Source organism: Lepidothrix coronata, unplaced genomic scaffold (genome assembly GCF_001604755.1).
Source record: "Lepidothrix coronata isolate B3197 unplaced genomic scaffold, Lepidothrix_coronata-1.0 Scaffold90, whole genome shotgun sequence".
Lineage (NCBI taxonomy): Eukaryota > Metazoa > Chordata > Aves > Passeriformes > Pipridae > Lepidothrix > Lepidothrix coronata.
The window spans coordinates 2,397,436-2,409,455 of record NW_016690270.1 but is presented as its reverse complement, the minus strand read 5'-3'; the positions used below and the strand labels follow the sequence as shown (position 1 = coordinate 2,409,455).

The following is a 12,020-nucleotide window of genomic DNA, read 5'->3' as shown; positions in this document are numbered from 1 at the left end:
ATCATACCCAAGCACGCTGTGCTGAGCCCTGGTGCTGCAGCAGCAGCTGGAGCAAGAGGAGCTGTGGGATGAGCAGGTCCCCACCCTGCAGCACGTGGCCTCTGTCCCCAGGCAGGAGCCTGGAGCAGCGAGGGGCTCAAAGGAGAGCCGGAAGGATGCCACGCAAGCAGAGTTACAATTACTAAAATACCAGTTTGCATTTATTCTCCCAATTACACAGTTCAGTTTACTGGTGCCAAGTCCATGACCGAGGCAGACTCGAAGGCGGCGATACCGGCAGGGCTGGGCACACATCCCGGGAGCAGAGCACTCCTGGCAGCAGCTGAGCCCGGCTCTAATCACAGACAGGGCTAAAGCTGCCCAGGCAAGTCTGTCTAACACTGGTGTGTGCTGCCTGCACGGCAGGGGGAGCAGGCAGAGCACCTCGAGGGCCCAGCACACCCAACACACGAGCTGTGGGCACCTCCAGCTTCTGCAGCACCTGCCCGGAGCTGGGGAGGGAGGCTGAATACCATGGCAATCCCCACGGGAAAGGCAAAACCAGGGAAATCAGTACAAAACAGGGCGACACGGGGAGCGACACAAACACCCGGCCCTCGGAGAGCAGCGGGTGCTGAAGGCACTGGCCCCTCGTGGCCCCGGAATCCCGCAGGGACACCCCGCGGGCTCGGGTGGCAGCTCCGGTGCAGAGGGTTCAGGGCAGGTACCGGCACCTCGAGGTCCCATTTGGCTGCCAGTGCTCCCTCCCCGGGCAGGGCAGGCAGTGCTGGCGCAGGGGCCGGGGGGCTGCTCAGAGCAGCGGGCAGGCTCTGCGCTTCTTGTTCTTGCGGACCTGCAGGCCGGCCCGGGTGGCCATCTCGAACACCTCCCGCACCCCTTCCTTCGTCTTGGCCGAGCACTCCAGGTACCCGAAGGCGTTGATCCTGTTGGCCATGTCCCTCCCCTCCTCTGGCTTCACCGGTTCCTAAAGAAGCAGGAAAAAGAGGGTTTGGAAACATTGCCAGGGCACAGCAGCGACTGCCCTCGGGGCACCCGGCCCTTTGCACCAGGACCCAGCACGGGCAGAGGCGGCGGGACCCGGGGCTGCCCCCACCTGCTTCATCTTGGCCAGCTCCCGCCGCGTGTGCTCGTCGTTCCGCAGGTCCTTCTTGTTCCCCACCAGGATGATGGGCACGTTGGGGCAGAAGTGCTTCACCTCCGGCGTCCACTTCTCAGGGATGTTCTCTGCAACCAGCACACGTGGGACCCCGTGAGCTGAGGGGCTGCTCTTCCCCAGCCTCCCCGCAGGGAACAGCCCCAGGGCTTTTTGCCACAGGAAGCAGGGAGAGCTTGAGAGCTTGCCCTCACAGCATCCTCCTCTCCCACCACCTCCACCCAACCAGCAAGTTCCCAGCATTTCCCCAGAGTGCACACCAAGCCACGGGATGAAGGGGAAGCTCTGGCATCCCAGAGAGGCAGAACAGAGGCTTCCCGGGCCGTGGGGGGTTCAGCAGCAGCACCCAGTCCTGTGGGAGCCTCAGGTCCCCCCTCACTCCCTGGTCCCTACCGAGGCTGTCCGGGCTGTCGATGGAAAAGCACATGAGGATAACGTCTGTGTCCGGGTACGAGAGGGGCCTCAGCCTGTCATAGTCCTCCTGTCCCGCCGTGTCCCACAGCGCCAGCTCCACCTGGGAGGGGAGAGGGACAATGGCTCAGCAGCTCTGCAGGCCAGGAGTGACAGATTTATCTTCCTCAGGTATAGCTGTGATCTTCCTCAAACTGGGGCAGTGTCCCAGTTAGAACATCTGGGACCAGTTCATCATTGTATGGGTGTAACCCAAAACTGTGTATTCTAGAGCCTTCCATGCCATTGCCCAGAAACTGTTATCAATGAACCATTTACACCCTCTGCCCATAGAGCCTGACTCCTCAGGTTATAAACTGGGTGTTCAGAGGCCTGTAAGACAGGAGGATGCTCTTGTCCTCACATCCTTTGTGGAGCTCCCCACCCTGAGGGAAGTACTGGGCATTCCTGCCTGAACTGGAGAATATATAATCTTGGAGTCTTAGGACTTTTTTAACCACTCATGGGATCCAGAGGAAGACTGCAGACCACCATTCTCAAACAGACTGCAACCACCACTCTCGAATAGACTGCAACCACCACTGTCAACCAGACTGCAACCATCACTCTTGACTGGACTGCAATCACCACCCTTGACCAGACTGCACCAGCACTCTCACCAACAGGTTTTTTCCCTCTCCTTTTACTTTGGACTCAGGGGGCCCAAAGAACACCACTCTGTTCATGCCCCAGGGTGCTGGGTTATGCATTTGGGTTTTGTGGGTTAAAACCAACTGTTTGTCTGTATAATCGTATTTATTGTATTATTTTATCAAATTGTTCTTCTGACTTATAATCTCTCTTTTGAGCTGAGTTCATTTCCCCTGCTGATTTACCTTTAAACCAGCACAGGCAGGTTCAGGGTGACCCAGAAAGGCGGGAGCCAAGTGGCTCCCATCCACACGGACCAGCCCTGGTGGCAGCACTGGGTGGTGGCACTGCCAGAGTGGGACTGTGGGAGCAAGGGGAATGATGAGCAAGGAATGATGGCTCTTACCTGCTTCCCATCTACCTCTATGTCAGCAATGTAGTTCTCGAACACGGTGGGCACGTAGACCTCGGGGAACTGGTCCTTGCTGAACACGATCAGCAGACACGTCTTCCCGCAGGCACCGTCTCCCACGATCACCAGCTTCTTCCTGATGGCTGCCATCGCTGTGGGGACAGGAGCAGGGGAGTGGGGCAGAGCACCATGGGCAGCCCATGCTCCCAGCCCCCCAGAGTCCTGTGCACGATGGCCAGGGAGGTACCAGACACAGACACCTGGGCACATCCCACTGGGAACAGCCAGTGATGGCCCCCACCAGCTCCTGCACACACCAGCTCATGGGCACTGCAAGAACTGGCCTGACTGGAACTATTTACACCCAGCACTGCTGCTGTGGCTGGGAGAACCATCCCAGTGATGTCCCAGCCGTGGCAGTGCTGGTGGCTGCACACACAGACCTCGAGTGAGGTGACAGACTGCTCTGCCTTATCCACCCCATGGGGAACCCACCCCCCAGCCATCCAACCCTCCCTGGGCTTTGCTGTGCTGCCACCCAGGTAAACGGGGTTTCAGACAACCTCGGAGTGCCACGAACACGCTGGGTTTATTTTAGATTATGAATTCCTCAGGGCAGGAACCGCGCTCCAGGTCTCACCCAGGCGCGCTCACCGGCTCCCAAATAATCCGATCAGCAGCTGGAACGCGCCAGGCTGAGCTCCTGGAGGTCCAGGCAAGCAGGACCTGTGTGCCTGGCACCCAGCACCGGGCTGGCCCCGTCCCAGCCTGTCTGACAAAGGAGCCTTTGCCACGGAACCAAGAGAGCCGACGCTGGCACCGGCGGCGGGAGAAGCTGCCAGGCATCCCTCGGCAAACACAGGCAAAACCCAGGCAAAGAGGGTGGCTTTCTGCCCCAAGAGAAAAGGATGCAGCCCTGCAAGGAAAGCTATGCCTTTGCATCCCTTGGTTTCAAAAGGGGATTACAGAGGAGCCTGGGAATCGTCCAGGACAATGCCACAAAACGCCTGGTACAGCATCTGAATGAGGCATGAGAAAATCATCCGTGGTGGGATCACATCCCTCCCAGCCTTGGGACCAAAATCTCTTTCCCATCCCCAGCTTCCCAGACGCCTCAGTTCCAAGAGCCTGACCCACTCCTTAAGTGCCTTTGGCACATCACCAGCTCCCTGTCCCAGAAGAGATCCCGGGAATGATGCAAGCTGACAGCTCGGGGTTTAATCCCTGAAAATTCACACTGCTCTGGGGGAAATTACAGATAGCAAGAAAACTGCTCCTGAAGGCAGGGACATGCCACGTCCCCCCACCAGCCCTGTCCCTCTCCACACCCCCTGCCTGGGCAGCAGGATGGGAAGGGTTTGGGATGCTGGGAGCCTTGGGAAGATTCAGGGGGAATAACCCTGTGGGAAGGCCACACACACCGATGCTGATGCATGGAACTGCAGGGGGATCACACTGGGATCATCCCAGGATCACGCTGGGATCGCCCTGGGAAGGCCAGGACATCCTAAGCCTGGCATTTAACCAGGGCACTGAGCTGAGCCTTAACGAAGGCCAGGCATCTGTCCCCACCTGGATGACCACACCCTGAGCCAACAGAAAAGGGAGGAAAAGGGGGAAAAACCTGATTCTGGTCACATTGTAATTAGCAGCAAGTGAAGGATCAAGAATCGAGCCCGAGCGGCTGGCCCACATTCCAAAGGCAGGCTGCAGAGCTCTTCTCTCCCATGGCATGCCTGGCAGGTCACCCCTGGCACACGAAGCCTGGGGACCACCCCAGTCTCACAAATCAAACTGCCCAATGGTTTGGGCAAAAGAGAGACAGTTTTCACCCAAATCCAGGCCAGGCCCTGCTGGTAGCCGTGGATCTTTGCAGGTTCCAAGCACTTTGGCTCACAAGCCGAGGCAGGAATGGTTTGTGGCTGCTGAGTGCTGTGAGCTGTTAATAGAAATAGAAGGCTGGCACTTGTAAGGTGAGAAGAGAGAGGATCAAGGGCTGCATTCGGCAGGATCCAGCACTCCTCAGCCAGGAGCCTGGGGGTCAGGCACACATCCCAGTGGAGCAGCATGTCCACAGAAAGGGTGAGCACATTTGTGCAATGCTGAAGCTGGAGAAAAAATAAAAGGTGCCCCAAAGGGTCCTTTTTTGGGACCACAGGCACTTTTTAGGGAGGCAGGGGCTGAGCATGGAGGGGGAACAGCTCCTATCCCTATTCCTTATGCCCTCCTGCTCCTGCCTGTGGCAGCTGGGCCAGGGACACCCACTGTCCCAGCAGGGGCTGCCAGGCAGGAGCTCATCCTGAGGAGGCACAGAGTTTGTGTTACAGAGGCAGATACAAGGGCTGGAGGAGTCTGCTGGCTCCTGCCCGCTTGAGGAGGACAATATATCCCTGGGGACACAGAAATGCATCATCCTTAGAATCACAGAATCATTAAGGTTGGAAAAGACCTCCAAGGTCATCAAATCTGACCCTTGTCGCAAATCAAGCTTCTCATCCTCCTTCCAAGCAGCATGTCCAGAGCGGGAGAAAAGGAGAGCTCAGGGGCAAAAAAGTCTGTTTACTCAGACACGAAGCTCCTTCGCCCGCAGCAAAACATGATTTGCTGCTTTGCGACTCCCTATCTCCAAGAGGGATGGAGGAGGAACAGCAGTTTGGGCTGTGCCATTATCTCACCCACGGCACAGCGCAGACGACACATCTGCAGCAGGAGGAGCAGCAGATGCCCAAGGAGACAAACACCCGCTCCCAGACAGGACCTGCCTGTGCCCAGTCTGCAGACACTGGACAGAAACCAAAACCAACCAGAGTGGCACCACTCCTGCCCAAATGCTGCCCTGCCCACGCACTGCCCGGCCAGGGGGACGGCAGGGGCTCCGAACTGAGCAGAGCCACTGCACTCAGAGCTCCTTCCCACGGCCTCCCTCGGCCTCCCTGACCTGGGACGGCTCCGGCCCCGGCGGCTCCCGCGCCCGGCGTGATGCCGAGCGGTGACTCAGAGGGCAGAGGCACCGTCCCCACCCAAAATCTCAGCACAGCTCATTCCATTACTCACGAGAGCCGTCCAGAAATAGCCCATTACTAATCCCGAGCTGGCGCGCAAAGGCGAGCAGGGCAAGGAGGCTCGGAGGGCTGCGAGCCCCCGGGGGCCGGCTGGGTGCCCCCATCCATGCCCTGGAGCCGGCAGCTGGCACGGCACCAGCACCAGAGGCCAGCAGCACTCTGCTCCAGGAGAGAGGAGCTCCTCTGCCAGGGGATGCTCTGCTGCTCGGCAGGATGAGGCCAGTCCCCGGGACGAGGAGTCTGATGCAAAGGCTTTTGCACTGTTCCCAGATGATGGACAGATATGAGTAGTAAACATGAAGACAGTTTCATGAAGACAAACAGGGCAATCCCAAGCACAGATGCAGGAGAATGGATGGAGAGCAGCCCTGAGGAGAAGGACTGGGGCGTGCTGGTGGATGAGAAGCTCAACACGACCCAGAAATGTGCATTGACAGCCCTGAACCCCTCCTGTGCCCTGGGCTGACCCCACAGCGTGGGCAGCAGGGGAGGGGGGATTCTGCCCCTCTGCCCAGCTTGGGTGAGACCCCGCCGGCAGAGCTGCCTCCAGCCCTGGGAACAACATCAGGAGGATGTGGAGCTGCTGGAGAGAGTCCAGAGGAGGACACAGAGATACCCCAAGGGCTGGAGCCCCTCTGCTCTGGAGCCAGGCTAGGGCAGCTGGGGGTGCTCACCTGGAGAAGAGAAGGCTCCAGGGAGACCTGAGAGTCCCTTCCAGGGCCTAAAGGGGCTCCAGGAGAGCAGAAGAGGGACTTGGGACAAAGGATGGAGGGACAGGACAAGGGGGAATGGCTTCCCACTGCCAGAGGGCAGGGTTAGATGGGATATTGGGAAAAAATTCTTCCCTGTGAGGGTGGGGAGGCCCTGGCACAGGTTGCCCAGAGAAGCTGTGGCTGCCCCATCCCTGGAAGTGTCCAAGGCCAGGTTGGATGGGGCTTGGAGCAACCTGGGATAGAGGAAGGTGTCCCTGCCCACAGCAGGGGGCAGGATGGGATGAGCTTTAAGGTCTGTTCCAACACAAACTGTTGTGTGATTCCATGAGAATTTAAGGACAGTTTTACTACAACTGCCATCAGCCCAAATGATTAAAAGCACACAGTCACCCTCAACGAGCCATGGAAATTCAGATTTTAAACTCTGCCAAGTGCCAACCACCCCGAGTTACAGCCAAGGCTGCCCAGCCACGCTGGCAACCCAACCCAGCCCAGCAGCACCCGCAGCCCTCGGGTGTGAGCAGCACCCTCAGGGCCCCACTGGAGATGCCTCCTGCTCATCCATGGAGACAACAAAAGGGAGCAGCAACAGTGGGTCGGCACCTCCCAGTGCCAAACCCCGCAGGGCCCCTGTGCCCATCCCTGCACCCGCTGCTCTGGGCAGGCTGGGGCCACGCTGGGGTGGCTGTGGGTTTAGTCTGTGCCATTGCTGCCAGCACCAGCCTAATCCTGAGCAGGCAAAGAGCTGCAACATGACCCCAAATTGCTCTGTTCTACTTTCCAAGCAGCTATTCTAAAGCCATCACCATAAAATCAGCCAGGCTCCAGGGCAGCCCTTGTGTTATTGGCCTCTCCCAGCTTCGTGCCTCAAAATGTGAAGTTCCTGCTGAGCAGGAAATGGGGAATTCCTCTGGCAGCAGGATGTGTCCATCACCCAGTGTCTGCTAAAGGATCTCAGGAATCACAGGGAAAGATGTTAACGCTTTGAAGGACCCCAACCAGGGACAGAAATCTTTCAACAAACCTCATGAGCCTGGCTTGAGTTCCCAGAGGTAACAGAAGGGTTTTGTTCTAATGCAGGAATTCCCAAGCACTGCTGATGGCCCCACCCCGGCCAGACCTGTCCCACTGGGAATCACAGCCCTGGCTGGAGGCACATCCCGAGGCCTGGGCAGGGCTGGGGGGGACAGAGCTGTGCTGGGAGCAGCCCCCTCACAGTCCCCCTGCAAGGGACACTCCCTTTGCAGGGACACCCCCAGTGCTGCCAACATCACCAGGGCCAGCTCCCGACAGCCCCCAGACCTGGCAAATCTCCCTCTCCAAACAAACCCTCCTCACCCAGGAGAGTGGAGCCAGGAGGAGGGCAAAGCCTTTGGGCAGTGCCCATACACCCACCAGCATTGCCCCCAGATCACTTTTTGGCCAGAGATGGGAGAACAGACCTGGGGCTCATGTTCCTGCCTTGCAGAGCTGCCACCAAGCATCTCCTCACTCTTCTGCCCCAGCAACTCTGGCTGCTCCCCTTGCATGGGAGGTTCAGGGAACACCCAGCCCGTGGCACAAAGCCCCACCACCCCAATATCACACCACAATAACCACAATACAACTGCAGAAGGAAAACCTCCTCTTTGGCCAGCCCGAGATATTCCCGGTGTTGCTGTGCCTTCAGCTCTGCTAAACTTTTCATCAGTTTAACAAATAAAAGCATCCAAGTGCTGGGCTGGAGTGATTTGACTCTTGTTTAGGGCCGAGCTGGGTGAACGCAGCACAGACCAGGCTCAAGGCTGGGTTATGAGACGAGGCTCACTACTGGATTTCAAAACCACACACCTTCGGTTCAGGCTGTGCAGCTGTGAACAGACAGGACCCTCAGCAGCTCCCAGCACCCAGAGGGAACACAGGAAAGGTTTCCTCCCCAGCACAGCCAAGGACAGGCTGTCTCCACCTCTCAACATGTCCGTGTGTGTGCACAGAGCTGCTGCGAGTGCCAGGGGAGGGCACCTCGGGACAGGACCCTGAGAGGTGCCAGCAGGCAAACAAGAGTCACTTTGGCCAGCTCCAGGCCTCCATGGACACTGCCACAGCCCTGGGGATGGGGCACTGGTGGGGAACCCCCTCCAGAATCCCCCTGGGAGCAGCTCCTGCTCCACCAACAGCTCACAGCTCTGACCAGCACAGTGACAGCCACGGCTGTCTCCAAGATAAAGTCATGGGAAGGGAACTGGAGGTGTTTGGGGACAGGATGACAGCAGCACACAGGCCACTGGCACACATGCTCTGCAGGGTTGTTTCACAACAGAAACGGCTTTAGCTGGCTGGACTCACTGGTGCAATGAGAAAGTAAGTAAACTTCCAAGTTAAAACCCGACAGGAATGGCCACCGAGGGGAATTTCATTTGCTGAGACACCTAAACCATGGCCAAGGTAGCACAGGGCAAGTGTCCTGGCAGTGTCACAGGTACCAGAGGGACTCTTACACAGAATCATGGAATCATTAATTAAGGTTAAAAAGCAGAAAAAAGTCCCCAAAAGGGCTGGAAGCAAAGAGCAATGCCAAAGGGAAACACAACGGGCAGGGTAGAGCTCAGGCTCCCGGGCAGATCACAGCTCGAGGCGACCCAAGTGGTGCTGATTTTGGCACAGCAGCATCTGCAATTTCACACCCACCCAGCCCCCAGTTTGTGCAGCACAGACCAGCCCCCAGGCAGCCAACAGCCATCACTGACACCCAGAGCACACCCACACCCACCAGCACCCGCTGCTCCGAGCCTCCCATCCCGCCTGCCATCCCGCCTGCCTCCGCTGCCAGAACTGCCCGGCGCCGAGGAAAATGTCTGTATTTACCACTGGGAGAGCTGCCTGAAACCTTCCTCAGACCTCTGGACTTCCCGTATCCAAAGGACGAGCGATCATCAAAACAGGAGCTCAACTCAGTGCTCGAGTTTAGACCTTACCCATTTTTTTGGGTGGGGGCTATTCTGTGGGCATGACCAGGCAGGCTGGGCTTTACCACACTCTCCAGTGGCCAAGGGCGACTGTCCGGACCCAGATTTGGAACAGAGCGCCCAGGCTGGCTCGTTCTCATGGCTAAACCCCACAGAAAACCATCCACAAGCAAAACAGAGGAAGGGACTTGGAACAGAAGAATTCAAAAACCTAAACAAAGCTCGAACCGCAAAGCGCTTGAGCTTTGTGGGGAGAAGCTGCCTGCCCCTTACCTCCTTTTCCAAAGGACATCATGCCATGTTCTTATTTTACCTCCCGCGGAAGCGACAGCCTTCCCAGCCTCCCGGCAGCACAAGTGTCTTGTGGAAAGCTCCAAACAACACGCCACAATCTCAGAGGGTGCCTGTGCAACGCCTGACTGCCCCAGCGCCGATCAATATTTGCTAATACATTCCTTACTTTTCATGTCAATACGCCTCTCCAGTGCAAACGGCAAGTTGGGAGGTGAGCCTGGTTAAACGCTCCCGACAACCTGTTGGAAGACAGTGACTTGGCTTATTTTCCGCTTAAATGTTTCCCTGGAGAAGCCATAGCTGTCAGGAACACGGATTCAAGTTAAAGCCCGTTAAAACCTCGCTCGGGCTCTACCTGGGAGCTGAGGAGGAGGAGCTGGACATAAACTGGAACTGTTTGGACACCAAAAGCACTTGGCGAAATAGAAACAAAATGCAACTGGTGTCCGTGACACGCAGCCAGCCAAACCGCTACCTCCCGGCTCCGGTTTCCTGACCGGAACACTTTCCCAGGGATGTGAGCCCGGGCGGGGGCTCAGCCGGGCCCCTGCTCCCAGCCCACCCCACGCAGATGCAGCCCGGGGGATCACTCTGCCGTTCTCACGGGGGTGTTGAGAGGCTGAGGCTGGATTTAGGGGGGGTTGGCGGCCGCTGGGAGACTTGGCTGCCAGACTTTCAGCGCTGGAAAGGGCCGCGCAGTCATGCTTTTGGAATGCTCCCCTGCTCCTAAGACATTACACAATTATTTCCCCTCCCCGCAAGCCCCCCTAATATAAATGTTTAAGAATGAGCTCAGCAGCGAGCAAAGGCAACTTTTTTCCTTTTTCTGAAGAAAACACGGAGCGGCAGCTCCGTGAGCAAGGCCGTGCATGGGGACACTGCTGGAGCGGGGGCTGTGGGGAGGGATGTGGGATGTGGCAGCAGCCCCGGGGCTCTCACCCTGGGTCGGTCACTGCCTGGGGGACCAACCGCAAGTTGGGACCCACAGCTCAAGGCCACCCTCCAGGGACAACCCACAGAGCCCGCAGTACAGCTGACCCACCCCTGCCCACACCCAGGGCCCCCCGCCCCATCCCGGGCACACCCACCCCGCCCTGTCCCGCTGCACCCCACCCAGCCCGGCTGGGGCACCCACCCCTGTGTCCCGCTCCCCCAGCAGTGCCCGGACGGCACCCAGCATTGGCCCCACACCCCACCAGTAACTCCTCACCTCAGTTCCCCCAGACCGCAGTAACCCCAGACCCCACACCTTACCAGTAGCAGTAACTTCACATCTCAATTCCCCCAAAACCCCACCAGCAACCCCAAACCTCAGCTGCCCCAGACCCCGCCAGTAACTCAGACCACATCACTACCAGTAATTCCAGACCCCACTTCCCCCAGACCGCAGCTCTGCCCCCACTTCTTACTAGTACCCCCGCACCCCACCAGCATCCCCACTCCTCAGTTGCCCCCCCGCACCCCCATCAGTGCCCTCGCCGCTCCGCTCCCCCGGACCCCGCACCTCTCTCCGCCGCTGCCCCGTCCCGCTCCCGGTGTCGGTCCCAGCTCCCGCTCCCGTCCCGGCTCCTCCGAGCAGCGCCGGGCACCGCCCCGTCCGGGGCCACCCGCGAGGGCGGAGCGGGAGCGCTGGGCTGTGCCAAGCCGGGCTGGGCCGTGCCGGGCTGGGCTGTGCCGAGCCGGGCTGGGCTGTGCCGAGCCGGGCTGGGCTGTGCCGAGCCGGGCTGGGCTGTGCCGAGCCGGGCTGGGCTGTGCCGAGCCCCTTCCCAGCGCTGCCCCCCGCCCGCCTCCGGGACACCCGGGACCTGCCGCTGTTTCCCCGCGGAGCCCCCGGGGGGGTTTCTCCCTGTTCTGGTGGGGAGGGCGCGACCCCAACTGTCCGGAGGAGCAGAGCTGCTGCCCTCAAACCCCCCCTGTGCCAGGCACCACCAACAGCAAAGACTACCCGTGCTTTGCCCCTCAGCCAGGGGTCCCCTACCATCGGAGCCCAAGCCCCAAACCATCTGCCATCGGAGCATCGCTCAAGGGGATGCCTTTCCCCCCATGAGCATTGTCTTCTTTCCCCCCTAACCAGGGGTCTCCCGCTATTGGAGCACCCCTCGAGGGGATGCCTTACCCCCATATTATTTTCTTTGCCCCCCTAAGCTGGAGTCCCCCATCGCTGGAGACCAGTCCCCAAGCCACCTGCCAGCAGAGCACTGCTCAAGGGGACCCCTTCCCCCCGTGAGTGTTACTTGCTTTGCCCCCTAACCAGGGGTCCCCCACCATGGGAGCAGCACCACTTGAAGAGACACCTTCCCCCCTCTCTATGCCTTATTTATGGCAGCCCCCCAGAGGCAGTGCCAGCCAGTTTGCTCTGCCAGGGAAGGCTGATCCCAGCAGGCACCAGCAGCCAAACCC

General features: G+C 59.0%; 1 protein-coding gene across 3 annotated transcripts; it reads right to left on the bottom strand.

Annotated features, from left to right (window-relative positions):
* Positions 1–172: 172 nt before the first annotated feature.
* RHOC (ras homolog family member C) lies at positions 173–11,231 on the bottom strand. 3 transcript variants are annotated; one of them, XM_017821430.1, is made up of 6 exons: positions 11,125–11,231; positions 9,600–9,859; positions 2,601–2,758; positions 1,547–1,667; positions 1,094–1,224; positions 173–964 (listed from the first exon to the last, which is right to left on the bottom strand). In XM_017821430.1, exons 2-6 carry the CDS (start codon positions 9,619–9,621, stop codon positions 791–793), a joined length of 606 nt encoding a protein of 201 aa, XP_017676919.1. In that variant the 5' UTR covers positions 9,622–9,859; positions 11,125–11,231; the 3' UTR covers positions 173–790. The 3 variants fall into 3 exon arrangements, with proteins under 3 accessions (XP_017676919.1, XP_017676920.1, XP_017676921.1); XM_017821431.1 differs by having other exon boundaries at positions 9,787–9,859; XM_017821432.1 differs by lacking the exon at positions 9,600–9,859 and having other exon boundaries at positions 11,125–11,170.
* Positions 11,232–12,020: the final 789 nt, after the last annotated feature.